General features: G+C 61.4%; 2 protein-coding genes across 5 annotated transcripts in view; both read left to right on the forward strand.

Annotated features, from left to right (window-relative positions):
* The window catches only part of VAC14 (VAC14 component of PIKFYVE complex), a 68,228-nt gene extending 53,265 nt beyond the window's left edge, over positions 1-14,963 (forward strand). The window contains exons 15-20 of one of the 2 annotated variants that reach the window (XR_014229115.1): positions 7,313-7,487; positions 8,199-8,317; positions 9,196-9,275; positions 10,945-11,095; positions 12,642-12,906; positions 13,913-14,963. Coding sequence is in view for 1 of the 2 variants with exons in the window: in XM_082320967.1 (XP_082177093.1) it covers positions 7,313-7,487; positions 8,199-8,317; positions 9,196-9,275; positions 10,945-11,095; positions 12,642-12,804 (688 nt within the window). In the remaining variant the exon portion in view is untranslated. Of the gene's footprint in view, positions 1-7,312; positions 7,488-8,198; positions 8,318-9,195; positions 9,276-10,944; positions 11,096-12,641; positions 13,855-13,912 lie in introns of those variants that run through there. The other variant, XM_082320967.1, reaches the window with a different exon arrangement.
* A 492-nt stretch (positions 14,964-15,455) lies between these two features.
* Positions 15,456-27,980, forward strand: MTSS2 (MTSS I-BAR domain containing 2). Of its 3 annotated transcripts, none has more exons than XM_082320968.1 (14): positions 15,456-15,578; positions 19,232-19,293; positions 19,395-19,468; positions 21,364-21,448; positions 21,595-21,686; positions 21,774-21,848; positions 22,596-22,753; positions 22,838-22,945; positions 23,024-23,121; positions 23,643-23,853; positions 24,705-24,779; positions 25,098-25,274; positions 25,372-25,537; positions 26,468-27,980. In XM_082320968.1, exons 1-14 carry the CDS (start codon positions 15,510-15,512, stop codon positions 27,238-27,240), a joined length of 2,223 nt encoding a protein of 740 aa, XP_082177094.1. In that variant the 5' UTR covers positions 15,456-15,509; the 3' UTR covers positions 27,241-27,980. The 3 variants fall into 3 exon arrangements, with proteins under 3 accessions (XP_082177094.1, XP_082177095.1, XP_082177096.1); XM_082320969.1 differs by having other exon boundaries at positions 23,646-23,853; XM_082320970.1 differs by lacking the exon at positions 24,705-24,779.
* Positions 27,981-27,997: the final 17 nt, after the last annotated feature.

Genomic DNA, 27,997 nt, shown 5'->3' on the forward strand with positions numbered 1-27,997 from the left:
CAAGGAAGCTCCTGGGACACACTAACTTGGGCAGCTGGAGGTTGGTGCTGGATGCAGGCTTCCCCTTGGAGAAGTTGTCACATTCATCTGTGTTACGCGTAAGAGTTGGGCGATGCCATGGGCTGAGTAGACCATTAAGTTTCCAAATTTAGTTATCTTTTAGCTTCTGGCCCATCCCAGAGGATATTAGTGGTTGATCATCTTCTGTGCTGAAGATGATCAGAAGAAACTGAAGAAGTCTGAAGAAACTTCTTCTGAAGAAACTCTTCCTTCTCCTTGGTGCAGTCCTGTTTCCCTGTTTGGTCTTGTTTGGTATGGAGCTGTGGGTATTTCACCGATCATATAAGTGCCTGGAGGTGTTGGATATCTGCTTTATAAACTGAAGGTGACCTCTTCGAAGGGCGCTGTTTTCCAGGCAGCCAACATCCAGGGTGGAGACAAGGCTGGGTTCACCACGAGTCAAGGTGGGCATGCCCAGGAGGTGACTTGCAGCTTTGGTAGGTGGGTGGGCAGTGTGGAAGCCATCCTGCCAGCTGGGACAGGGACCTCCCGGTGGTCCCCGTGTCCAAGGGGGGCATCAGGAGGAGCAGAAGCCAAGGGCTGAGGCTCTGCAGGACTGAGATGCTGTTTCACCAGCTGAAGGGCAGAAGGTTTGAGCATGGCTCTGCTCGTGTCCATGGCAGTTCTCAAACCACCGGTACATCGTCTGTGCCCAGCACAGCATCGCCAAGCCACCCCTGGGGCAACAAGTGGCTCCAAGTACAGAGCGTGTTCAGGGCAACTGGATTTGGGCTGCTTTCCCTGGGAAATTGGGATTGTGCAATCACACCCTGGGATTCTTCATCATTCCCCATCCTGTGAGCATCTCCTGGCTGTTACAATCGAGCCTGGCAGTATAAGTATGCAAGAGGTTTGGTTTCTGTGAGCTCACCAGACTTGTATAGAGACCCCTGGGTTTCAACTTGGCAGTCCTAAATTTTCCATCCAGTGGGAAGAACCTCTTGGGAAGTCCCCATGCATGGGTGGCCCACGATGTCCCTGAGCTGGCTTTTTGCCCTGGCTGCTGTCTCCGAAAGCCTGGCAGTGTTGGATCTGGGGAGCTGCTGGCTTTCCCCTGGCTGGACGTTGCTTGTTCCACCTATGGAAAGGGGCTCTGGTTTGCAGAGGGGAGCAGAGATGAGCGCTTACAGCAGCACCGTGCTCCTCTCAGGGATTCCCCTTGGTTGCTCTGGGGCTGCTGGGGGTCCCTGGGGAGCACGTTATGGAGGAGATGGCCCCGGCCCAGCGCCAAGCTGGCACCACAGCTCCTTCAGCGGTTGTCACGCTGACGGCTTCTGCCGAGCAGACGCTCTGTGGGAGGGTTTTCTTGTTTGCAGTGAAACACTCTGCACCTTTCCCTTTTCAAGCAAAGGCATCATAGGACTTGTCTCTGGCTTCCTGAGGTCTGCATGGCTTCTCCCAGGATCTGCACATCTCTGGTTCATGGCTTTCACTGAGTTTCCTAGGGGAACTTGATAACCATCCCGAGAAACCAGGGCTGGCAAGGTCGAAAAGAAAATTCAGGCTTTGTTGCACATTAAACTAGGTCTCCCCCAAACGCCCCCACCCTTCCCGCTCCCGTTCCTGGTTGACCTGATGTCTCAAAGAGCAGGACCTGAACATCAGGACATCGCGAAGAGTCCAAAAGCCACATGAAGAAGGAGGTGTGAGTCCAGCTTTTGCTCATGTTGTCTTCCTGGCTGGAGCTGGCTCTTTGCTCACCTGGGGCGAGCCATGATGGCTCCCAGCTCCAGAGTTGCCCTTCCCAAGGACTTGTCTGTGCTCTTCTGGGCTCTACTTGGCCAGGTTATACTTCATGGCTTCCCACATCCAGCAGATGCTGATGCTCTGCCATGTATCTTGCTCCATCTCAGTGCCTGCAAGCCCATCACCAGGAAACAGACTCCACTGGGTCCTCTTTGCCTGTTGATGAGGACCCGAGCTCGTTAGGGAAATGTGCTGGCGGAGGCTTACTTTGAGATGGGAACGGGTGGCTGGGAGAGAGGAGAGAGAGGCAGAGGGTCCCTCTCCTCCCCAGACCTGCCTCCTGCAGAAGGAGCCCCACTGCTCCTAAACTTCCCAAACCCTTCGCAGTCCCTTACATTAAATGAATTTTGAAAGCAGGAGCTGCTGGGGTTGCCATGGTTTCCCTTGCCCAGAGGAGCCGGAGCCTGGATTCAGCAAAGGCGGGGAGAAAAATGGAGGACTGGGATTTACTTCACTGCCGTGGTGGGGAAGGACGGGTGAACGGCACCCTCCTGCCTTCCCGCTCTCTCTCCTCCCTCTCCCCTCCGTCCTAATTTTATCTGTGCTTCCTCTGCAAATTCCTAAAGGATTCCAGCTGCTGGGCCGGGCCAGGGATGCTGCTTTTCCCGGCAGGAAGATTTCAGGGGGACTGGCACAGGCATCACAGGGGCTGCAGGTCCCCCAGGCAGGCGGGTCGAGCCAGGGCAGCTCATGGGGAGGAAGGGTGGCGGAAAGCCTTGGGGAGGAGAGGGGAAGGGAGCAGAGGAAGAGGAGGGTAGGGAGGAAGGACAGAGGGGCTCTGCCCTCCTCGCAGTCGTGGGAGAGTCGGTGGTCTGGCCCCGTGAGCCGAAAAGTGGGGCAGAGCCCCTTGGAGCATTGCTTCCCCCAGCCTCGCCTGGCTCCTTCCCTGGCTCCGGCTCTGTCCCAGTTGCTGGAAGTGGAACGAGACACAGTCCTCTCCCTGCTGGGGCCCCGTGTCTGCCCAGGGCTAATAAAGCGAATCACTGGTGCTTAATGAAGAAGCACCTGCTTAATTGAACGCAGCGGGACAGTGCTCAGCATGGCCGGGTGACGGAAGGGGGCCAGCAGCGCTCCCCCTCCAAGGCTCCCTCCAGGTCCCAGCAGAGGAGACGGTGTCTCCATCCACAGTGGGGCTGGATTTCATCTTTTTTTTTTTTTTTTTTTTTTTGTAATTTTATGGAAAACTAGACTTTCACACCGTTTGAGCAAGCATCAGGCTGCCCTGCTCCTTTTCCACCCTGTTTCTGCATGGTGGATCTGGGCAGGGGATGGGGCTGAAGCGGTTAAAGGGGTGAGCAGGCAGGATGGGAGCTCCAACAGCTCCCTGAAACGATGATGTTTAGATTAGCTGGGTTTCCAGGCATCGTGCTGTCAAAGCAAGAGGGCTGTGAGGGCCGCCGGGGCTTGCCCTTAATTGGAGATGTGGCTCTGAAGCTGCCCCATCGCTCTGACGTCCCCTGGGCTCCGGTGCACAGCCCCACTGCAGCTCCCTGCCCCGGGGCTTTTGGCTTGTCCTCGTAAGAGGCCATCCCATCCCGCCCCACTGATCATTACTGTGATGGGAATTCGTTGCGATTGACATTGCTCAGTGGTCGCCATATTGGGTGGGCTGTGGTGCTTAATGGGGTGCAGCTGAGGTGCAGCTCAGGGATGCGGGGGGGACCCCAGGGTGGCATGGTGATGCAAAGCTGGTGGTGACCTCCTTGGCCCTTCCCTTGGTCAGCATCGGCTTGCTGAGGGGTTCTTTAGGTGAGGGGAAGGGCAGAGTGCTGTCCCGTCCCCACGGCAGGGGCTGGAGGTGACCCCCTGGGTCCCCCACTGCGGCTTGGCCCCATCCGAGGCAATGGGCAAGAGGGGGTGTCCCCCATTGCCACGCTGCAGGCAGGCGCTGTCTCCCATCTGCCCACAGCCACATTCCTTGGCTCCGTTGCAAAGGCTTGAATAACCCTTTTAATTTAAGGAGTTAAATTTTAATGGCCTAAATACCGCACTTCATTATCGCCGCCATGTGCCTGTGCTGACGGCTGCCTAACATCTCGGTGGTGCAGTGCAGTGATGCTCTGTGGCTGCTGCTTCCCCAGGGACACTTCTTCTTCCCCTCCTCTCCCCCACCAGGAGGTCCTTGGGGACTCGCTGGGTCCCTGTGGGCAAGGGGACGGGCAAGGGGATGCACGTCACCCATGGGGATGCAGGTAGAGCTCCGGGGAGAGGCGTCTCACTGGGATGATGCTTTGGGGGGGATTAGCCAGCTCCTTCCATCGTCACATCAAAGCGCGTGCAGGTGGATGGATGGGTGAGCCACAGCCAGCCCTATTAGTAACTGGGGTTTTAAGTCATGCAGCTGGGCTCTGTGTGTGTATATATATATATATATATATTTATGGGGTGTATATGTCTGGGGTGTACGTATCTGGGGTATGGCTCCCGCTTGCTGTCCTTTCTGCCCTGTCCCCTTCTGCAACTGCTCCTCCGGCATCTCGGCTGCTGCCTGGTTAGTTTGGAGCCACCTGTCCCCTGTACAGCCCTGTCCCCTCCCTCCTCCCAGCCAGCCTCGCGTTCCCCTCGTGCCATCGAAGCCTCCCGAGGGATTGGCTCCGGGGGACCCCTCCCGTCCCACCCGCGGCCGCCCGGCGCTGGCAGTTGGGCTCAGCTGCTGGCTGCTGTCACGGAGGCTGGCAGCTGCATGGTTGGCCAGTTGTCCCCTCCTTTGGGGACCACTTTTGGGATCTGCCAACCAAGGGGCTTCAGGGGGGAGTCTGGGGTCTCTGGCTGCATTGGGGGAGGCTGCTGAGCACTGGCAAACTCATTCTGCTGGTGGTTCCTGGAGAGCCCCTGCCTGAGGGCAGCTGGAGGGTACGGTGCCCAGGTGGGGCAGGGGGTGACATGGCTTCTGCTCAGGGGGACGGACTCTGCATGGCTGCTCCTTTAACACCCTGAAGGTTTCCAGTTTCCCAGTGCCACCGAAAGGAGGGGGAACAAACCCAACCCTTTCCTGCTAATCAAAACCAGGCCTGAAATTAGAAAGCGGCTCGCGTTCAGCCCCCCGCTCGCTGGGAGCGCAGCGTTAGCCAGCCAAATGTCAGAGCTCCTATTTATGGAAAGGAAGAGCCCTCCTTTTCCACAGAGGAGCGTCGGAGAAGGGACCCGACCGGCATCCTTACTGTGGGCAGACAAGGGCAGCTCCGGAGGTTACTGCATTGCCCTCGACACTTGCCGGCACTGTTTTTGGTTTGGCTGAGCTTGTTTGAGCTCTTTTTGTAGCCTTTCTGCCTGGAAGGTGTAAAACACCAGCTCCTCGCTGGCCCCGAGCAGCTGGCAGCAGTGCAGAAGAGCCAGTCCCCAGCTGTACCAGCACACCAGGGGCACTTTGTAACTAGGGATAAAACTACCCCGGTGTTTCTCCCTGGAGGACCCATCCCCTCTTTGGGCACAGTAAATCATCCTGCTTCATGGTCCAAGTAGCCAGTGCCCGCTCTGGCACGACTGCTGGAGGAAGCTCGCCATGGATGGGGCATCCAGTTATCCCCTCTTACTGGAGAAGTGTAGGATGGAGCCAGGCTGGGTTTGCTTTGCTGCAGCTGGCAATGACCGGATCCTGCCTGCAATGCTCAGCTATTGATTTGCTTTTGGCTCCATCAGGCTGGACTAAAAGCCTCTGCCTTCCCTTTCCCTCCCTCGATGCTTCGCTTTCCCATTGCTCTCCCTCCTCCAGCCAGCCCGCGTCCAAGCGGTGAGAAATCGGGGAAGCGTTTTCATCCCCATGAATGCAGCTGGTTACGTAAGAATAATTGGGATAAATGAGCTTATTTATCACGGCCCGTTCCATTTTAACGGGGTCCAGAGCGATCGCCGGGTTGGGTTACGTAAAAGCCCACACAGAGCATCTCATTGTCCGGCGGCGGCCACGCGGGATGCGGGAGCTGACGATGGAGAGGAGCCGGGGCTGGGCGAGGAGGGGATGGGTTGCTTGGCAGAACTGGGAGGAAGATGGGGGGTTTCTTCATCCACGTGTTGGCAAGGAAAATCCATTTCTTCATTGCCCGTCCACCTCCTGCATCCTTAACACACCAGGCTTTAGGGTATGGTCTCTGGTGTCTCTCTGTAGCCATATAGTCTTCCACCAGTCCTTCCCTGCAGGGACATCTGGAAACTTGCCTCCTTCCTCTTCCTCACCCCAGGAGGTGAAGACGTGACCCCGGGGGGGTTCAGGTGTGCCTCCCACCTCCCAGCCAAACTGAGATGCGCTGAGCAGCTAGCAAATGCTTCCCGCCCAGCCACTGAAGTCGGTGCTCCTTGTTTCACCTCCTAAACCCTTCTGAGATGCCTCTGGGGGGATTTGGTTGCCAGCTGAGATTATCTGATGGGGAACAGTGCTTGGTAGGAGTTGGAGGAAAGCAGAGATGCTCTGGGGGATGCCAGCATCTCCCCTGGTGCCGAGGTTCCCCGCCAGCCCATGGGGGAGATACGGGGACCCGGGGAGCATCCCAGTTTCAGGAGAAGCTGGGGAGCTGGGTGGGCTCCCCCAGGTCTCCCCGATACAGGCACCACAGAGCTGAGCCAATGCTGGGCAGTGTTTCAGGTCTCCTCAGACAAACACCCAAGAAGGCAGGAGGCTGGAGAAAAAAACAGGAAATCCCCAAATCCAAACAAATGCAGAAGAAAAAAAAAAAAAAATCTGGTTTTTGGTTTCTGGTCTAAAATGTTGAAAACCTTGGGAATGCCTCAAGGTTTGTTAAGCAGGACATTCCTGCCGTGACCCGCCGGGCCCGGCCAGGCACATCAGCGTGGGCCGCGGCGCCGGCTACGCCGTGTTTTGGGGAGAGCACTGCCGGTGGGGTGTATGGCGGAGCAGAGGCATCTTCCAGCTTCACCAGCTGGAGCTCCGGAGACCCTCAGCACCAGATCTCATGGGAGCCAGAGCGTGGAGGAGTTCAAAGAGCAACAGGGCAGGTTACTGGAAGAAAGGGGGACTGTAGATGGAAAGGCTCCAGGGCTCCCGAGTTGTACAGTGCCAGGAGGGAGTGGTTTGTCCCAGTGGCCACACTTGCTCCCTACCAGTTCCCTGGTGTTGGGTGGATACTGGTCTGACTGGGCCATCACATGTCATCTGTAACCACGCTGCTGCATGCTCCCTGCAGTTGTCAGGGTGGAAAGTGATGCTGAAACCTCTCGAGGGAGGTCACTGGGAGGCTTGAGGTGGCAACAAGCCACAGTGGTGGGTGCTGGCGAGGTCCCAGAGCAGCACGACCAGGGATGTGTCTTAGCCCAGCTATTTTTTTTGGCCTTGCCATGGTGTGAATAGCTGCACCCTCCAAATGCAGAGCCTGGTATTACCCCGCAGCAGCTCCGCTCCAGTGCCACCACACTCGCCCAGCCTCTGGTGTGCCCGTATCTGTCATCCCTGGTCCTCTCTGCAGGAAGAGGGTGATGCACGGGCTCAGGTCAGGGTCTCTGCTGTGCTTGTTAACCATCCTTCGCCCCGGTTTCTCTCCTCTGTGATATGCAGGCAGCTTTGTCTACTTCTGAATGCAGAAAACATCTTCCACTCCATGGCAGACATACTGCTTCGGGAAGAAGACCTCAAGTTCGCCTCTACCATGGTCCATACCCTAAACACCATCCTGCTGACCTCCTCCGAGCTCTTCCAGCTGAGGAACCAACTGAAGGACCTGAAGACCCCGGTATGGGCAGTGGGAGCAGGCTTAGGGGGATATAATGGCATCGGCAGGGACCTGGGGACATGTCTTGCTGCTCGGTCCCCTCTTGGCAAGTCCCAGGGCTGGAGCTCAGGTGCCCGGGGCAGCCCCTTCATTCATCCTCTCTTCAGGAGTTGAGGGGGGCGTGGAGGATGTGCCCAACTCTTGCTTTTCTCCCCCGGGATGGGAACAGGCTCCCCGAGCCCTCAAGCAGCTGCTGCCTCCCTCCCTCCCTCCGCCCCGACACAGGCCAGGGGACAGGTGACAGCGGGAGCAGAGCCCCCCAGTCCCTCAGCTGTCCCTGCCAGGAACGCGCCCGTGGGGTTTGCCGAGCAGCTGCCACCAGCACCAGTGACATCTCCTGTCTTCTCCTCCTCCTCATGCTGAAGGCCAGCTATGCAGTGGTGTCACCTTGGGTTCAACAGCCACCGTCCTCCAGCCCCTTGTCCCTCAGTGGACACAGCACCCCCAAGGGCCACCCCGTCACACTGCCACCCCAAAACTCACCTGGTCTCCATCTCCCGAGGCTGCTGGGCTCATGCCAGTGCCAGGTGGACTTGGTGGGTCCAGAAATGTCCCTTTGTGTCTGGGTGGCACTTGCCAGCCCGGTGGGTTGGTGTCGGGGACGTGGGGGTCTCCGTGCCACATCCTTGATCCCACTGGTGACCTGACCCCGATGGCTTCCTCTTTCCCCAGGAAAGCCGTAACCTCTTCTGCTGCCTGTACCGGTCCTGGTGTCACAACCCTGTGACAACCGTGTCCCTCTGCTTCCTTACCCAGAACTACAAGCATGCCTACGACCTCATCCAGAAATTGTATCCTTTGGGAGTTTTCTGCGAGGCCAGTTCCCCGGGCTGGCCCCTGGCCCCTCTGTGGCCACCAAGGTCACCCTGCGGGCCAGCCCAGCCTCCTGCCTGCAGCCCATCATTACCAGGGCGGCATCCCTGGAATGAGAGGGCAGGGCAGCCTGTGCTGGGCGCACGCCAGCTCCCTTCCCCTTGTGTCGTCCTTATTTTTTGTGGCGTAAAAGGAGAATAGTGTGCACCAGCTGAGCCCTGACCTTACCCTGCCCGCGAGGGGAAGCTCCTCAGCATCCTCTTCCTCCCAGGAAGGTGAAGGCTTTGGCCTCCTGGCCTGCTGAGGAGCAGGCAGCGCCCGGCGCGGTGCGGTTCCCAGTGAGCTCACCGTCTGCCTGGAGCAGAACGATTATTTTCATATGCTGGCAAACCCCGAGCCTCCCCTGAGTAGCTTTCCATATGAAGAAGCTTAATAACGCGCTCGGGTTCTCTTCCCGGTGCACGCCGGCATTTCTCCTGGGGGACAAGAGTGCTCGGCATCACCTCCGTGCCGTCCCGGTGGGCCAGGGGGGTAAAAGCAAGCGTCCTCCTTTCCACCATCTACCTGCCTGCTCTCTGGCTAGGCAAGCTGACAGCTTTTTGGGCAGCCTGCCTTTTCCCCCATCCCTGCCTGTTCATCCTGTTTCCTTCCATCGTCCCTTGGCCACCCTGCAGACATTTCAGCCCTGCCTGTGTATGAGCCCTGCCCGTTCCCTGCCTGCTTGCTTCCCGCGGGAGCTGCGCATGCAGGGAGGGTTTGGCAGAGCCACAGTCCACGCCGGGCATCACCCGGCCGAGCCATCTGCTGCTGCCGGGCCACCCTTTTCCAAGGGAACGTCCTTAACGGCCGCATCCAGCGGGGATCTGGAGGTCACCGTGGATTTCCTCACCGAGGTGGACAAGCTGGTGCAGCTCATTGAGTGCCCCATATTCACATGTAAGGAGGAAACCCCGTGTGGGGCAGGGGCGGCGCGCGGTGCTCCTCCACCCCAGGCGTGTCCCCCTCCCTGCTCCTCCATCGCAAGCGGCAGCTGCCACACGAATAAATAGAGCAGAAGTTATGAGACTTCTTGCCGGGAGGTTTGCCGAGTGCTGGAGCTGCCTGCCGGGGCCGGGCGCACTGGCAGCACCGGGGGGGCCACTCACCCCCCAGATATAGGTTAAGGGAGCAAGCGGAGCTGGCACCAAACAGAGGGATGGGGGAAGGATGGGGTGGGCCTGGACCATGCTGAGCATCACCACGGCGGGGCACGGGTAGGGTATCGGCTGCAGGGAGCCGCGCTTGGAGATGGGGGGTGGTGTCGCAGGTGCTGCTGGGGCCCTTAGCAAGAAAAAAGGTGGGTTTTTTTTCTGGAAAAGGAGCATAAGCCCATAAAACTAGAGATGCTTCTCTCTCCGGATCTGGCCTCCCAGCCCCAGGAATGTGTCCCCCCCATTGGGTAACGCAGCCAGGGCCTGGCTGGGGGCTCAGGGACGTGGCGGTGGGATCCGGGATGGGGAGGGGGGGATGTGGCGGGGTGACCCATGACCATGGGGGGGTTTCCTGTGATGGTGTTCGGCTGCCCCTGGGTTCCTTTTCCCTGGAGATGGAGCTGGGCGTTGGGGGCATTGGGAAATGTCCCAGAAAGGACTTCGGGAGGGGACTATATAGGTCCAGGGCTATTTCAGGGAATATCTGGGGGGAATATTTGGAGGCATATATTTGAGGGAAGAGGGTTAGAGCAGCTAGGCAATGGAGATGTGGGCTGGCCCTTAGTCACGCTTCCTCCCGTGGTGCCCTGTGCTTCATCCCGAGTATGACTTTCCTTCTCACCATGCAAGGTGGGAACGATTCCTTGAGGGTTCCCAATCCCGCTCACCTTAATCTCCAAGTCTTGGGGTGGGGGACAGACGTGCCCCCCCCCATGGAGCAGCATCCCTGGGCGTGGGTCCCTTCGCAGAGAGACACCAGAGGTGCTAGTGCCAACCAGGAGGTGAGCTGCTGGGGCAGGGACCTCTCGCCCCATCCCCTGGGCTGCCCCAGGTGGGGCCTCAGGTGTCTGTAGGTCTTCAGAAGGCCCTTCTACCCCTGAACACCACGAGGGATGGAGCAAGAAGGTGGTTTCCCCTCTGCCAAGCAACGCCATGGCCCAGCACATGTAACCATCAGGGCCGAGTGGAGAGGATCCCTTCTGCTCCAGAGAGTCCCCAGGAGGGTGTCACCCAGCCCTTCTGACATGGGATGCCCCAAGGAGGGTAATTCTGCTAATCCTTCAGAAGCTGAGGAGCAATCTCATGTTGCACGTGTGTCCTCAGGCAGACAGCATGGACAGGCTTGAGGATGACCAGCAGCAGGGATGGGAGACTGGGGAGCCGTCTGCCCCCTTCCCTCGCTGGCAGTGGGGGGCTGTGGTGAGGAGAGGGGCTTCTGGCATGTATGGGACACAAAGATGGATGAGTTAATGCAACGGGAGAGGCTGCTGGTGCCATGCGGGTGCCCCTCAGTTGGCTGGCAGAGGCTTACAGCCTCCCCAGGACCATCAGCTGGGTTGGGAGGAACCTGCTATTGGGGCTGGAGGTGAAATGCATTTTACCCACCTCCCCATCCTCTTCCTCCCCTTTTCCAGATCTCCGCCTGCAGCTGCTGGATGTGAAGAACAACCCCTACCTGATCAAGGCTCTCTATGGCCTGCTGATGCTGCTGCCCCAGAGCAGTGCCTTCCAGCTCCTCTCCCACCGCCTGCAGTGTGTGCCCAACCCTGAGCTCATGCAGACGGCGTAAGTGCCATGGGGACAGACCCCCAGCATCGGGGCTGGGCCAGCCGTCCCCACTGCGGCCGAGCATCCCCACAATCCCAGGCTCAGCCCCGTGCTCTTCTTTCGCCCTGCGGTTCCTTTGCGGCCGCGGCTGCTCCTTGCCCCGTGGCCGGGAATGTTGGCTCGGGGGGTTTTTTTGTGTCTATATTTGGTAACCCTGGGAGGGCTGTGCCTCATCCACAGGCATTTGGCATCCGGGATGGAAAATTTCACTTGTGGGGTCGCTATGGAAACAAGCAGAGCCGGAAAGGAGGTTTACGGAGAGAGATGCCTGCAGCCCGGGGGTGCTCCCAAAGCATCCCCCCCCCCCAAGCCTTGCACCCGAAAGGACCCTGTGTCACCCATGCATGCCTGGGGCTTGCTTCTCCATCCCCACGCCTGGCCTTCGGGGAGCCGTGAGCAGCGATGTGCAAGGGTGGCCTCTCCCTGGGGATCAGCCGAAATCCTCATTCTCCCTGCCCAGGGGTGCTGCCTACCCGGCTCGTTAGATGCCGGTGGTGGGATTTCCTCTCCAGCCCTCAGCTAAGGAGCAGGGAGGGTCGATGTTAAAGCTGGGTCGTCCTTTGCAAAGCCCTGAGAACAAAAAGAAGAGCTCCCAGGATGAGCAGGTTTCTGAATTAACCCCCCACCGCCACCACTCCTTGGCTTTTAACAGCTTCCCTGGGCTGGCTTTTATCCCTCGTGGCCTCCAGCGCTGAGCTCGTACCCACAACCCGGCACTGATTTTAATTGGGGGGGCAGATGGGGGGCTGTGTGTGCTTCCTTCCCCCCTTTTATCCCCTCCCTTGGCCCCGGCAGCAGGTTTTTTTCGAACAACCGGAGCTGTCAGACGGCGTGAGCATCTGATTAACTCTGACCTACATTCCTTCAAACACCGAAGCCGGCTTTCATAACAGGCCAGCCCCAGCTGCCCCCTCCCTGGGGGGACGCCGGGGACGCAAGAGCCGCCTGCCATCCTCCTGTGCGCTCCCCCATGTCCCCTGATGGGCTGGTGTCCCCCTCCCATTGCGTGGGGACAGCTCTGAGGGATGAGCACCCAGGGCTCCAGCCATGGGTGCTCATCCCCCGGGGCTGTCCCCACTGCCACCAGTCCTCCTCCACGCCGAAGCACCCAGATATTTTTTGCTTGTTCCTAAAACCAAGCAGGGAAACTGAGGCATGTGGCACCGGCATCCTTTCCAGCCAGTCTCGCATCTTTTGGCCAGAATGGCTTGGGAAGGGGGGAAGCATCCATGTTGGAGGGGTTAAACCTCCCCTGTGGGGCCAGGGTGCTGAAGCAGATGTCCCTTGTCCCCTCTCTCCTGTCCCAGGACTTCTTGGGCTCCGTCTCATGCCTTTAGGGGAAGGAAACAGGGGTTTTGGGGGTGTTTAATGGGGCACCACCATCACTAGGGTGTGCTGGGCTCAGCTTCTTCAGGACATGCCCTTAGTGCTGCCTGCGATGGATGCCCGGGGTACAGGCATCTCCTGCCCCTTCCTGCCCTCACTCTCTGCTCCCTCCCCGCAGGGACAGCACCAAACCAAGCACCGGCTTCAAGAGGACGACAGCCTCCAACATCGACTACACGGAGCTGCTCCAGCACTTTGAGAAGGTCCAAAACAAGCACCTGGAAGCGCGGCACCAACGAGCCGGGCGGGCAGAGCAGCTGGACCGGCGGGTGGTCCTCTGAGCATCCCCGCGGCAGCCATGGGTGTGCACTGTTGCTGGGGCAGGGACCAGGGGACACGGACCAGGGGACAGGGACACCAGTTGCTGGCCGCCGGAGGATGCGGTGGGTTTAATGGCAGAGGGAGATGGGCGAGTGCTTGGTGCGGGGCTGGTTTTCCTCCCTGCTGTGTGTGCGGATGGTGGGGGACCCCCAGGCTGTGCCCAGCTTCTCCCATGGGTGATGTGATGACATGGGGAAGGGTTGTAGGAGGAGAGGGCCAGGGAAAAGCACCTCATCTTCTCTTGCAGTAGGGCAAGGAAACTCCCCTTTGCTTTGCTAATGCCTTTCCCGTGACTGTCAGCTGAGCACCCAGCCTCCTGCCAGCGAGACCGGAGGGGAAGGGAAGACGGGAGCAACCCCTGGCCTCCCGCCCTGGAAAACAAGCACACGGGGCTGCCGGCCGCCTCTCGCCACCCCGGCTTCCACCCTCCAGCTCCAAGGCCGCGCCAGAGGCTGCCGGCAGCATCTCGCCCGGGGACTCACACTCCTGTGCGTGGCACTCGGTCCCCTCCCTGTGTCCACGCACCCTCCCCGAGCCCCCAGCTCTTGGCACGGATGGCAGCACAGCCTTAACTCCCAGCCGGCACCAGGGGCACAAGGGGTGGCGGAGATCCCCATCGCAGCCAGCCCCGGACTCAATTCTTTGTTCCTACATTAAGCTCCCCACGATAAAATAAATGAGCAATGCAGAGCAGGCCGTTCCTGGTAGCTGGGCTCCCCATCCTTGTGGATCCAACGGGAGCCAAAATCCTAGTGAGGGCACGGGATGGCATGGAGCATCTTGCTCGACCCTGTGCCCCGAGCTGGCCCAGTCCTGCCACGTTGGCTTGCCAGCAAGCAGGGCTTCACCGCCTGCTCCTCTCCCCAGCAGGAAAAAAAAAAAACACCACCGAAATTCTTCCAGGCCACGGTCATGAAACCACAGCATGGTGACAGGCATTTTCCTGGCCCTGAGCAGCCGCCGGCGCTGCCTTCGCCCCGTCCTGCAGCACCAAGAGACCGTCACCACCAGCACATGCCAGGCTGCTGCGGTTCAGGGGGTCACCATTGCATCCCTGGTGTGTTTCAGGCCCTCACCTGATCCCGGCAAAAGAGGAGCTGGAGGAATTCATGGAGTTTTTATGGCTCCTGGCCTGTTTACAGCAGAGCCGGGCTCTGGCAGCGGGTTCCCCGAACAGCCCCGCACCAGCGCTGCTTTGGCCAGGATAAAGACATTCCTGTCATTCCCGGGAATGGGCTTTCCAAACCCGGTCACGGCAGGTTAATTTTAACAGCCAACCCTTTAGGATGGGTGAGCGGTGGCTTCCCCAGCCCACCAACCGCTTGGGGTGCTGGGGAGGGTCCCCATTGCCTGTCCCCAACCCCTGCCAGGACATGGCCGGCGTGGTCCAGAGCTGCTGCCAGTCCCACGGCTCTGCCTGTTGCTCTTGCCAGGCTCGCTGCCGCTGAGCGGCCTCTTTCCACACCGAGGGATGGGGTTTATGGGGAGAAATTCCAGCTGGCTGCCGGAGTGTCGAGCCATAATCGTTTCCTTATGGGTGGCTCTTGACCAGTGCTGGCCAGAGCAGCACAGTGCCGCCGGGGCAGCACCGGTGGGGGATTGGGGCTGCTTTTCTGGCAGGAGCGGGAATAGGTGGCTCAGGATGAGCCCCTCGCCCCGGCTGAGCATCGTTTCACCGCTCGGTGCAGCTTGGTGTGTTGGGGCTCAGCCCAGCCCCCCAGATCCCGGGAGGCTGGGGATGGGGCCTCGGGATGGCTATGGGGAAGGGCTCATCTGCTGGCAGGCCATGCGTTTCCCATGGCTCTCCAGACACGGAGTGCCATAAGATGTTTCAGAGCTGCCGCATAATTACCCCCGAGGGCGTTAAACTTAAACCTGCGCCAAGGTGGGTGCCCGCAGCACACCTAGGCACGCGCCTTCCCCAGGTGAGGAGGACAGCGGGGGTCAGACAGCCCTTGGAGAGAGGCTGAACAGAGCCTGGCCTGGAGGTGCATCCCCCCAGCGCCTCCAGCGACCCGGGGGCTGCCCCTGAGCAGTCCCGCTGCTGACCCCAGGCCCAGCATCCCTGAGCGCACACCGGGGCTCCCCACCCACCACCCCACAAGCAGCCCTCGGGGTTCCTCCGCCGCCCTGGCAGCAAACCCCGCCGCTGCCCCCCAGTCCCAGCCCCCCCAGCCATCCCCCGGGGCTCCCTCCGCCGCAGCCCTGGGGCGCCCGGACCTGCTCCCCGGCACCTCCCGGCGCATCCCCGACCACCGCCGGCCCCGGCACCCGAGCACCCCCCTCCCCAGCCCCGGGTCTCCCCCCCCCCCCCGGCCCCGCGGCGGGCGGCGCATGTGCCGCGCAGCCCCCGCCCCGCTCCGCCCCCGCCGCCCCGCTCCGCGCTCCCCGCTCCGCGCCCCGCTCCGCGCTCCCCGCTCCGCTCCGCCACCCCAGGGGGGCGGCCCAGGGGGGCGGCGGGTCCGCTCAGCCCCCGGGGACCGCGGGGGGGCGATGCACCGCGCCGCGCCCCGCCCGGCCCCCCCGCCGCTCCGCCGCCCCGCAGCCGCCGCCGCCGCCGCCGCCGCCCGGGCGCCGCCCGCCCCCCGCCGCCGCTGAGCCTGGCCCGCCGCCGCCGCGGCCTCCCCCGGCGGCGCCGCCCGCCCCGGGCTGCCGCAGCGCCGCGATGGAGACGGCGGAGAAGGAGTGCGGAGCCCTCGGTGGCCTCTTCCAAGCCATCATCAACGACATGAAGGTAGGGACCCCCCCCCACGCCGTTCCGCTGCCGTGACAGCGCTCCCCCCGCTGCTGCGGGCACGGACCGGCCGGCGTCGGGCCCCGCGGCGGGTACCGGGGCCCCCGCATCAGCCCCGCGGCGGGTACCCGGGCTCCGCTCTCCAGCCCCGAGCTGGGTATCGCGGCCCCCTGTCAGGTAGTGGAGCCCCACATCAGCCCCACATCGGGTGTCGGAGCCCAGCACTGGGTGCCAGAGCCCCACGTCAACCCCATATTGGGCATCGGGGGCCTGCTTTGGGCATTGGACCCCATGCTGGGTATCACAGCCCCATATCAGCCCCGTATCCGTCACCCGGTATTGGAGCCCCATGTCGGGTATTGGAGCCCCACATCAGCCCCGTACCCGTCACCGAGTATCGGAGCCCCTTGTCGGGTATCGGAGCCCCACGTTGCGTATTGGAGCCCCATATCAGCCCCATGTCCATCACCGGGTATCGGAGCCCCGCATCGGATGTCACAGATCAGGCATCTCTGCCCCACGTCGGGTAGCACTGGCCCCGCATTGGGCATCGCTGCCTGTTTGGGGCATGGCATTGCCCCCGCGACCATCCGCTCCCCAGCTTGGATTTCTGTCGGACCTGCTTGGGTTTGCACCAATGGAACAAAAAGGTTCCCCTGGCTCCTCGATCCCATTTCCCAGCCCGGGGAGGGGACATTGCCTCCACCCTCCCTGGGAGCAGGATGGGGCCATGTTTAAAAAAAAAAGCCTTTTTTGTTTGTTTGTTTTCATTTAAAAAAAAAAAAAATGCTGGGGTGCATTTTTGCCTGGGGTCTGAGCGGGGAGGAGGGGACCAGACGGGTTTCTTCATCTCGGGGGGCCGAAATTCCCACTGCTGGCCCCCGGCGTTCAGGTTTAGATGTTCAGGTTTAGCCCCAGTCATTTTCGGGAGGCAAAAGCTCTCTTCCTCATCCTCCTCCTCCTCCTCTTCCTCTCTTCTTGCTGCAGCCCAGTCCAGACAATGCTGTCATTGCCAAAGCAGGGGAGGGGGGGATAAAAAAAAAATAAAAGCCTTGCTGAGAAGGAGATTAACCCCTTCGAGGGGTGGTGGTGGCTCCGCAGGGCCGGACTCTGGCTCAGGGCTGGGAGAAAAGCCCTCAGGGGAGAAAATCACGCTTTCCCCAGGTGCCAGCCCCGGGGCAGTGGTGGCCAGGGCTGGTGGGGAAGGGTGCCGGGGTGATCAGGCCCCCCAAACGCCTTCATCCCAGCCACCCCCTCCTGGCAGCCTGGCTGAGCCCCGCATCCCCAGGGTAGATAGAGGTGGGGGCAGCCCGTGCCTCAGTTTCCCCATTGCCCCGCTGAGGCTGCGGAGGGGATGAGCCAGCCCGGAGCCATCACCTCCCTGGCTGCTGTCAGCACGGCCACACAGCGGCGTGCCCAGCCCCATTGGGACAAGGTTGGGCCAAGAGCCCCTCACCGTGGCGTCGCACGCCAGTGTGCTTGAGGAAACTGGGCTGGATTCATTTTCCTGCCATTTATAGGTGGGAAAGATGAGAAAAAATAATAAAAAAGAAGAAAAAAGCCCCACCACGCTCAGGTCGTACCCTGCACAACCCCGGCCCAGCGCCGGTGGCCCCTAAGGGTGCATCATCCCTGTCCCTGTCCCCATCTCCCAGACACGTGGGTGTCCTGGTGCGGGCACCGGGGGACTGGGAAAAATAATCCCCTGCCCAAAGAGGTGACAGCATTCAATGGCAGCGATGTGCTCAGGGTCCCACGGCCGGGACCCCTGTGCTGAGCACAGGTGCAAAGGGACCTTATTTTGGTGGCAGGTGGCTTTTTGGCACCCCTTGGCCTCCGTTGGGAAGGATTCGGACAGTGAAGCCTGGTGGCAGTCCCCAAGCTGGCGGCGTCCCCAAGCCAGCTTTATTCCTGTTGCCTCTCTTCCAGTGTGCTCGGCGTCCCTGGGTGACCTTGGCATGTCCTTGTCCCCATTGTCCTCGTCCCCATCCTCCTCCTGCCTGGCATCGCGGGGGGCTGAGGGCATCACAACCTGCCCCCTCGTTAGCGGGGACCCTCCGCTCACCCTGCCTGGGGTGGCTGAGGGAAGGTGGCCCTGGGACGTGGCCCTGCCCTCCAGCAATGGCATTCCCCGGGAACTCACAGCTGTGAGCCAGGGCGCTGCCACAAGTGGCACATGAAGTGGCGTCCTCAAAGCCCTTCTTTGCTGACTCATGAGGAAATTGAGGCTTTCATGGTCCCCAAAAAACAACATTGGGCTGGTCCCATGCCCCCTCAGTGCAAACCCTGTCCCCAGAGGTACCACCAAGCCGGGCTCATGGGGATGTGCGGTGACCCACATCCTGCAAAGCCGGCTCTGGTGCCCGTGTCCCAGCCTGGTGGCCACCCCAGGGGGGTTTGCAGACCTCCGGCACTGCCATCAGATGGTGGCACCGGGATGGCACCAGGATGGTGTGACTGAGACGACAGCACTGGGACTGACCTCGCCAGGATGGCAGCACCAGCATGGCCTCGCTGGGATAGTGGCACCAGGACTGGCCGCGCTGGGATAGCTTTGCTGGGATGGTGGCACTGGGACCAGCCTTGCTGGGATGGCACCAGGATGGCCTCGCCAGGATGGTGGCACCTGGATAGCCTCACCAGGATGGTGGCACTGGGACTGGCCGTGCCAGGCTGGCACTGGAATGGCCTCGCCGAGACAGCACCAGGATTAACCTCACGAGGACAACACTGTGACTGGTCTCACTGGGATGGTGACACTGGGATGGCCCTGCTGTATGGTGGCACCAGGATTAGCCTTGCTGGCATGGCACCAGGACTGGCCTTACTGGGATGGCACTGGAGCTGGCATTACTGGGACTGGCCTCGCTGGGACGGCACCAGGATGGTCTTACTGGGACTGGCCTCTCCAAGGCACCACTGGGACTGGTCTTGCTGGGACTGGCCTTGCTGGGACAGAGCTGGGACGGCCTCATTGGGACAGTGACACTGAGACAGCACTGGGATGGCCTTACCGTGAGGGCACTGGGACTGGTCTTGCTGGGATGGCCTCACCAAGATGGCATCAGGATGGCCTGGCCAGGATAGCACCAGGGTGGCCTCCCCAGCACCTGTGACCTGTCTGTGTCCCCGCACGACCACCCCATTCAGGGCTGGGGGGACCCCAGAACTCCCCTCCTGCCCCATTGGTCCTTGTGGGCTCTGGGGAACCGGGGACTGGGGCTACCTGCTGCGGGGCTGGAGCCCTGCATGGTGGTGGTTTTGGCCATTGCTGCTTTGGGGGAGGCCACAGGTGCTGGAAAGCTCCGCTCTGCTGCTGACCAGGGTCTCAAAGTTTGCCTGTGCACCAGCTTCTTTCCTCCCCTCAAATTTCCAAACCCATAAGCTGCCTTCACCCCTTTGAGGAAGAGATCACCCAAAATCCTGGGGTCTCCATGGTCTACACGGTTGCATGGCCAGACTGGAAGGGGAAAAACCCAGGAGAGGAAAGGGGTTGTGCTCAGCCTTTATTAGCCATCAGAGAAGCCACACCTAGCCAGGCACAGCCACCGAGCTGCCCCATCTCTCTCTGTAGGGGGAATTTGCCCTGCCCAGGGAGGGGACGCAGTGGGGTGAGGGGCTCTGGCTCTCACTGTCACCTTCCCTCCTTGCAGAGCTCCTACCCCATCTGGGAGGATTTCAACTCGAAGGCCACCAAGCTGCACTCCCAGCTCAGGTGAGTGGCTGGGGGGACACACAAGGGACCCCCCCTGCCCGCGGGCACATCCCGGGGTGCTCAGCGCCCACTGAGCTCCCCCCTCGCTCTCTCCGCCCCAGGACCACAGTGCTGGCCGCAGTCGCCTTCCTGGATGCCTTCCAGAAAGTGGCCGACATGGCCACCAACACCCGAGGTAGGGTCCTGCCCACCCAGGGGAGGGCATCCCCGCGCTTGGGGATGGCTGGCGAGTGTCCCCTGTGGGGTGTCCCCTGCCCACGTGGCTGGGGTGGGCTTCAAGCAGAAACTCCACCATCCATGGAGACGTGTCCACCCTGAGGTGGAGCATCCCCTGGGAAGCAGGGTTGGAAAGATGGGGTGCAGCCTGAGGCTGCGGAACGGGTGGGGTGGGCACCCATGTGGGTGCTGCGCCTCACCACTCACGAGTGCTTAGCCAGCATATTCTGTTGGGGCTAGTTTGCCTGCAGGGAGATTTGGGGTGATGGAGCCCAGTGCCGTGATCCCCTTGCACCCATTTCTGCCCCCTGGGATGCACCCAGATGTGGGGCTGAGCCGCCCTCCCAGTGCCCCTTGTCCCCTGCACCCACCTGGGAGGTGCCCGGGGGGTCCTGGCTGCTCCGGGGGGCTCCAGGGAAGGAGAATTAGATGGAGGGAGATGCAGGAGCCCACACTCAACTGCTTCAGGGATGAACCCTGACCTGCCGGCGAGGTGATGCTGCAGGTGGGGCACGCCCATGCTGCTATGGGGTGGGGGACTGGACCCCCAGACCCTCTCCGGGTGCTCGGTGGTGTGAGGAGCCACTTCCCACCACTTGGCTTCTGCCAAGCAGATGGTCCTGGGCTGGTTTGCAGACTGGCGGCATCCAGGCCATCTGGAGCTGCGTAGGGAGGAGGAGGAGGAGGAAAACGAGGAGGAGGAGGCGGCAGCAGCTTGAGCCAGGATCAGCTTTGCCTCCAAACCCACTAGCCCACTGCACCGGGAGGATTAGGGCTCCCTCAGCACCCCTCCAGCACCAAAAGCGAGGGAGGGGACATGGGGGGGATGCTGGGGACAGCTGGCGACCGGCACCACAGGAGTCAGCATCACAGGGGCCACCCTGTAGTGCTGCACCGGGTGGTGGCATCTTGGGGACACCCATGGACATTTCTGCTTTTTTCTGGGGGTGGGAAGGCAGAGCGGCAGTGTGGGGAAACTGAGGCAGGGCACTGGGTGGGGGCTGGCTGGCAGCCTCGCGCGCGGCGCGTGAGCACGCGGGGGAATCGGATTAGGAGCAGCAGGAGCTGGGATAAGAGCATTAGGAGCAGGATTAGGAGAATACCGTAGCGCAGGAGGAGAAGGCCCTTGGCCTGCGGGCTCCCCCATTTCTGTAGCAACACTGGGGTGCCCAAAACTCCTGCAAAGGGTGGGAGGTGTCTCTGAAGGCTTTTTTTGGGGAAGAAAAAGGCAGAATATCACTCCCTAGCTTGCACCCAAGGATTTTGATTGCTGCTTTTCCTGGGATTTGCCAGCAGCACTGCCACCATGTGGCCATCCTTAGGCTTCAGAGTTAACAGCTGTTTTACCAAAAAGGGACGCTCCTGCTTTCTGTTGCTGGCCAATATACCCCCCAGGGAGCTCTGACTCCCTTTTTATACGCTGGGGATCATGCCTGGAGGTGAGGGACACAGCCGGCTGCCTGGCATGGAGCCAGGGAGGGAAGCTGGTCCCCGAGCCGTTCGCTCTCGGCTGGCCAGTTTCACGGTCTGTGCCTGGCCGGCTGTGCGGTACCTCGCCCCCCCTTCCCTGGGCCAGGATTTGAGACAAACCAGGAAAAAAACAGGAGCAAATTTTCATTTTGAAGCCGTGGGAAGGGATATTTAGTGCTTTATGTATCAGCTAGTGGATGTTGATTTATTTATTTAGTGGGTTTATCAGGGGAAAAAGTGAGCCACCCCCAACCCAAAGTGTCCCCAAAGCCCAGGGCATCCCACCACTGGTTGTCCCCGCCACAAGCCAGCCTGGTCCCAGTATGCACACTGGGCTGGGACTGGTCTAGGAGTGTCCCCTGCCAGCGTTTCACTCCCCGCCAGGTGCCACGAGGGACATCGGCTCCGCACTGACCCGCATGTGCATGCGGCACCGCAGCATTGAGGCTAAGCTCCGGCAGTTCACCAAGTAAGCAGGCCTGGGGCATCGGTGACACAAGTTGGCCAGGCTCAGCCCTCAGCTGGATGTCGGCTGGGCCTGGGGTAGGGGGCCCAGCTCCCTCTCCCTGGTTCGGGCGCTCTCCCATGCTCTCTGCCTCTCTCTCCCTGCTCCAGCGCCCTCATGGAGAGCCTGATAAACCCTTTGCAGGACAGGATTGAGGACTGGAAGAAAACTGCCAACCAGCTCGACAAGGACCACGCGAAAGGTATGGGTGGGATGCGCCAGATCCGTGCCGGGGGGCTGTGCCGATCGGTGAGGGCGGTCCCATCTGATAGCACTTCTGTGCCCCCAGAGTACAAGCGAGCCCGCCACGAGATCAAGAAAAAATCCTCTGACACCCTCAAACTCCAGAAAAAGGCTCGCAAAGGTGAGGGGGGGTCTGCTGGGGAGGGGGTGTACCCCTGCCAGCCCCTCCGCAGCACCCCTGGCTGGGGCGGGCATCCCAGATGGGGCACCCTGGCTGCCTCCAGGGATGGTGGGCACCAGGGGGGTCCCGCTGCCCCCCGCAGAAGTCGGGGTGCTGGCCCGGGGGGGGGTGGTGAGAGGCGGGGGCGCACGCCCCGGCCCTCGGCCTCTTTTCACACGTTTTCTCTGTCTCCTTCTCTCTTCCCTCCCCTCCACATCCTTCCTGTAGAGCTACTTGGTAAGTGAACCGCTGCCCCCCCCCGGCCCCCTCTCTGCTTCCTCATCTGCTCCCCCTTCCCAGTCTCCCCAGGGCCGGGGCCGCCTCCGTCTGTCCGTCCGTCTGTCCGTCCGCTCCCTGTGCCCCCCCTCACCCCTGCTTTTAGCTTAGCTTAGCTTGCACCCCTCATCCTGGGGCAATGCCAGCCCCACCGCAGTGGCACCCCAACGGGTCCCCTGGTCCCAAGTGCCAGGGATGGGGTGGCCAAGGAGCACCCCCACCCCCGGGGCTGCCGTGGGGTAAGGGTGCTCCTGGACCCTCCTGGGATATGGGCATGGGGGGGACCCCGTGGCACCCACTGGGACATGAAGATGGGGTGATGTCTCCTAGCCAGAGCCTGGGGGTGGCCTTGGCTTGGCCATGGGTCCCCCTGCAGATGGGGGGGGGGGACATGTCAGGGGAGCCCAGTGCTGATGGTACCCCATCTCGCAGGGAAGGGGGACCTGCAGCCCCAGCTGGACAACGCATTGCAGGACGTCAACGACATGTACCTGCTGCTGGAGGAGACGGAGAAGCAGGCGGTCCGCAAAGCCCTCATTGAGGAGCGGGGTCGCTTCTGCACCTTCATCACCTTCCTGCAGCCCGTGGTGGTGAGTGCCGGGGGGCTGGGGAGGGGGTGTAGGGGGGTTGCTGCTGCCCAGTGGGTGCTGATGCTCCCCCTTGTCTGGCCACAGAACGGGGAGCTCACCATGCTGGGAGAGATCACCCACCTGCAGGGCATCATCGAGGACCTGGTGGTGCTCACTGCCGAGCCCCACAAGCTGCCCCCCGCCAGCGAGCAGGTCAGCGGAGGGACCGGGGGGGGGACAGGGAAAGGGGGGAGCTTCTTCGGGGGGGCTTAAACTCCATCCTTCCTGCAGGTGATCAAGGACCTGAAGGGCTCTGACTACAGCTGGTCCTACCAGACCCCCCCATCCTCGCCCAGCAGCTCCAGCTCCCGCAAGTCCAGCATGTGCAGGTATGGTGGGGTGGGCTCCACACCTAACTACTGCCAGGAGGGAAATCCCTCCTGCTTCATTAACCTCGGGGGGGCTAATGATGCTTACGGCCCTTGGGGATGCTCACAAGGTGCATGTCCACCTCCACATGTCCTTACAGCCAACTGGTCCCCAGTAATGCGGAGGACCTGGTCTTGGGTGCAGGGTCTGGGCTGGTGGACCATTGGGGCAGGATGGGTGCCTAGCACGTGCCCTGTCCTCCAGGTTTTGGGGATGATGTGAGCTGTGCAGGGGGGGCTGGGGCAAACATGTCACCTTTTCCATGAGCCCCAGCCTGTCCCCTGCCACTGGGGGACACCAGAAGGGAAAGGGGTGCCCTGAAGGGACTGCATGCCTCAGTTTCCCCAGGTTGGGGTGTGGAGCAGGGTGCTGGGCTTTCTGCCCAGGGACCCCGCTGCCTCCGAACCTCCATCTTAAACTCTCTTTTCCTTCCTTTGTCCTCCCTGCCGGTGTGTCCCTGTCCTCCCCGGCGCCCCGCCAGCAGCGTTAGCAGTGCCAAGGGTGGCATGGCATGGCCCGGCGGGGCTCAGACCTGCTCACCCAGTTCCACCTATCGCTACCGCAGCCTGGCACAGCCCCCCGCCGCCGCCACCCGCCTCTCCAGCGTCTCCTCCCACGACTCTGGCTTCATCTCCCAGGACGCCGCTTACTCCAAACCACCTTCCCCCATGCCCTCGGACATCACCAGCCAGGTACGAGGTGGGGAGTGTCAGTGCCGCTCACCCCTGTGCCTCAGTTTCCCCTTCTGTAGAATGGGTGGGTGCTGCTGGATGCAACACAAGGGTCCCGTGTGGAGGTGATGGGACCCCACCCTAGCAGTGTTTCCAGCTGCGGTGGCATTACGGGAGATAAATATTGGGAAAATTGGGGGATGCCTGCCCTGCGCCGTAGGTCACACGGCAGAGAAACCCCATCTGTGACATCCCCCAAGGATGTGGCACAGGTATTCCTCTGCCCCGTGCCGGGGGAACAGGGTATTTCCCAATCACCCCAGCCCCATAACACCCAGTTCGTGCCAGTCGCCCACCAGGCAGCATGGAGCAAAGCTTCCCCTTCACCCTGCATCCTCCCCAGTGCCGAGGATGCTCTGGGACCCCCCAGCACCCCCAAGGAGCTGCTGATCCCTTGCACTGGCTGTGCCGCCAGGCTGCCTGGCACTGCCAGCACTGCCTGCCCGCGCTAACCTGGCATCACCAACCCAGTGGGAGCCCCTGGGGATCCCAACGCCGTGGCTGTGGGAACCATCCCTGCTCCCCAAAATGACTGTTGGCTCTGCAGGGCTTGGGGTGAGCAGGGGGAAAGGTTGGGGCTGAGCATCCCAGCTTCACCCGGCTGGCACCTCCCCGGCTCTGTGGCTCCCGCTGCCGGGTCGGATCCTGCTCGCCTTCCCGCATCTGCCACCGTGGGGAAGGCACGCTGGGGGCCTGGGTTGGCTGGGGAAGCTGTGGGTGCTGCTCTAACCTGGGGCCGTGGCTCTGGCTGTGCTTCCTAACCACCTCTTCTCTCCTGCTCCGGCTCCTGGCTTGGCCTCACGGCACAGCAGAAGTCCTCCAGCTCGGCATCCTCAGAGGCCTCCGAAACCTGCCAGTCGGTTAGCGAGTGCAGCTCCCCCACCTCGGTTAGTTCTTGCTCTGCTGCTGGGGCACGGGCAAGTGGCAGAAGGGTGAAGCCTTCAGCAGCGGCACTCTCCTCTTCCTCTCCTCCCCACCCTGGCACTGTCCCCCATCCCACCAGGGCTGTGTTTCACACATGGGTCCCCCCACACCTCATGGGATTCAGCCCCCAGATCCCCCCATCCCACCTCCCCACAGGGCAGAGCATCCTGGGCAGCACCCATGGCTCGGGGGACATCAGTGCGTGTCCCCTCCCTCCCTGCCCCGCTTTTGGCTCCCGGCCCTGGTGTCCCTGGCATCACCCCGTGCCTTGCCCATTGCAGGACTGGTCCAAGGCCAGCCCCTACGACCAGCCGGTGGTCCCCACCCTGCAGCGGCGCAAGGACCGCGTGGAGCACCTGCGGGAAGCCGAGATGGGCTCACCCGCCGGCGGGTACACGGGCATCGGCGGCGAGGATGCTCCCAGGCCCCGGATGTCACCGGCTACAATTGCCGCCAAGGTACCGGCTCCGACGGGAGGAACACAGAGGTGGTGGGCTTTTGAGGGGCTCCGAGGAGAGGAGCTGGGGTGCTGATGGTGCCCCCTTGCCCCTGCAGCACGGGGAGGAGGTGTCCCCTGCCGCCAGTGACCTGGCCATGGTCTTGACCCGGGGGCTGAGCCTGGAGCACCAGAAGAGCAGCCGGGACTCGCTGCAGTACTCCAGTGGCTACAGCACACAGACCACTACCCCTTCCTGCTCTGAGGACACCATCCCTTCCCAAGGTACCCCCCCCCGGTGGCGAGAGGCACCTGGGGCCACCCAAAATGGCACCCGGAGGGGGGAAGGGGGCAGCAGAGGCTTTGGTGGTCCTGGGGCACGTCTGCGTGTGCCGGGTGTTGTAGCGTCAGGCTGTGGTCACATCATGTAGGGGCTGGTGGGGTGAAGATTTGATGTGTGTTGGGGGGTTGGTGTGCGGCACAAGCATCATGCCACGTGGTAACCATGGGGCTTCCTGGTTATTGGGGCATTAGTTGAGTGTTAGTTGGGTCTTGATGGCTACGGTTGTGCCAGGCAGTGCAATAACAGGTAGTGTCACAGCGGGGTGTGGTTGGTGATGGTTTGTGGTGACGTGTCTGGGCACTGCAGTTGAGTACAGGTGGAGACGGTGGGTGATGGCAGCAGAGGTGGTGGTTGGAGATTGAGTAACCACAGGGACAGTCATGTGGCGCTGGGGTTGTGATGGCTGAGCCAGTTGTGAGCACATGATGGTGATGGTGGAGGTTGGCTGTGATCACGCTGTGACAGCAGTGGTTGGGGTGGCTGTGATAGTGATGGTTGGGTTTGACTATGACCGTGTGGTGGTGATGGTTGAGGCCAGTTGTGATGGTCATGGCAGGGGCTGGTTGTGATCACGTTGCAATGGTGACAGCTGGGTTTGGCTGTGATCTCAATGTGATGGTTGGGTTTGCTTGTGGTTGCCTTCTGATGGTGATGGTTGGGCTTGATGGTGAGCATGTTGTGCCAGCAGTGGTTGTGGCCAGTTGGGATTGAGTTGCAATGATGGTGGTTGAGTTTGGTTGTGGTCGCGCTGTGACAGCAGTGGTTGGGGCTGGCTGCAACTGCATTGTGAAGGTGGTGGTTGCGCTTGGCAGTGCCAGCTGTGCCACCCACTGCCCACCCATCCACGCTGACTGGTGCTGCACCCTCCCCAGGCTCCGACTACGACTGCTACTCAGTGAACGGCGACGTGGAGTGTGACCCCCAGAGTGACTTTGACAAGTCCTCCACCATCCCGCGCAACAGCAACATCGCCCAGAACTACCGGCGGATGATCCAGACCAAGCGTCCCGCCTCCACCGCTGGGCTGCCCACTGGCACCAACCTACCGGCCGGCACCACCCCAGGGGTAGCCACCATCCGCCGCACACCCTCCACCAAACCCTCGGTCCGCCGTACCCTCTCCAATGCCGGCCCCATCCCCATCCGACCCCCCATCGTCCCTGTGAAGACCCCCACGGTGCCCGACTCCCCAGGCTACACCGGCCCCACGCGGGTGGGCAGCGAAGAGTGCGTATTCTACACTGACGACACCTCGCCGAACCCCCTGGATTTTGCCAAAGCTTCGCCCAAGCGGCTGAGCCTTCCCAACACTGCCTGGGGCGGCGGTGCCATGGAGATCTCCGTCTACCCCGGGGCTGGCCAGCACCTCTCCGCCGAGGAAGAGGAGGACCAACAGTTGGCCGCCAACCGGCACAGCTTGGTGGAGAAGATCGGCGAGCTGGTGGCCGGCGCCCACGCCCTGGGGGAAGGCCAGTTCCCCTTCCCCACTGCCCTCGCGGGGTCCGGCCCCGGCGAGGAGACCCCCGCACCCCCCCCGGCAGCCTCCATGGACCCCCCAGCCGAAGACATGCTGGTGGCCATCCGGCGCGGGGTGCGCCTGCGCAGGACCGTCACCAACGACAGGTCGGCCCCGCGGATATCGTGATGACGCCCCGCCAGCGGGGACGCGCCCACCGCGGCCAACGGAGCCCCCAGGGGCAGCCGCTGCGCCTCCCCGGGAGCCCCCACCCGCCGGCACCTGCTGCCCCCGCCCCTCCCCGCTGCTCCCCGCTTTCTGCTCCTCTGTCTCCTCCTTCCCTCCCCCCCCCGGCCCTTTCCTTACAGCTTTCCTTCACTTGTTCTCTCTTTGGCTCTTTCTCTCCTCTTTTTCTCCTTTTCTTTTTTTCTTTTTTCTCTTTTTCTCCTTTTCTCTTATTCCTCTCTTATTCTTTTCTTATTCGTCTCTTTTTCTTCTCTTCTTTTCCTCGTTTTCCTCTTTTTCTTCTATTTTCTTCTATTCTTTTCCTCTTTTTCTTCCCTTTTTCTTCCCATATTCTTCTCTTTTTCTTCTCTTCTTTTCCCTCATTTTTCTCTTCCTTTCCTCTTTTCTGTCCTCCTTTCTTTTTTCCTTTTTTCTCCTTTCCTTTTTTCTCTCTTTCCTTTTTTCCCTCTCTTTTCCTTTCCTTCTCCTTCCCCTCCTTCTCTTGTCCTCTTCTCTCTCTGTTTCTCTTTGCTCTCTCTTTTCTCTCCCCCTCTGCCTCCCCGGGCGCAGGCGGGTGGCCCCGGTCCCAGCAGGAGGGGACGGTGCCAGCAGGGCCACGCCAGGAGCAGCATCAGGAGCGGGGGCTCCCCGGCCCCCCCCAGCTGCCTGCCTGGGGCCAGCACGGCTCAGCCCCATTTCAGGGGTCAGGAGCAGTGGGGGG

The sequence above is a fragment of the Platalea leucorodia genome, assembly GCF_965183815.1.
Source record: "Platalea leucorodia genome assembly, chromosome: 8".
In the NCBI taxonomy this organism is placed as follows: Eukaryota; Metazoa; Chordata; class Aves; order Pelecaniformes; family Threskiornithidae; genus Platalea; species Platalea leucorodia.

Bases quoted from the DNA above. Each gene is read 5' to 3' on its own strand.
- MTSS2 (XM_082320968.1), top strand. From the start codon at position 15,510: ATGGAGACGGCGGAGAAGGAGTGCGGAGCCCTCGGTGGCCTCTTCCAA. The intron at 19,294-19,394 runs GTGAGTGGCTGG...TCTCCGCCCCAG, and splicing joins AAGCTGCACTCCCAGCTCAG to GACCACAGTGCTGGCCGCAG. The intron at 19,469-21,363 runs GTAGGGTCCTGC...ACTCCCCGCCAG, and splicing joins CATGGCCACCAACACCCGAG to GTGCCACGAGGGACATCGGC.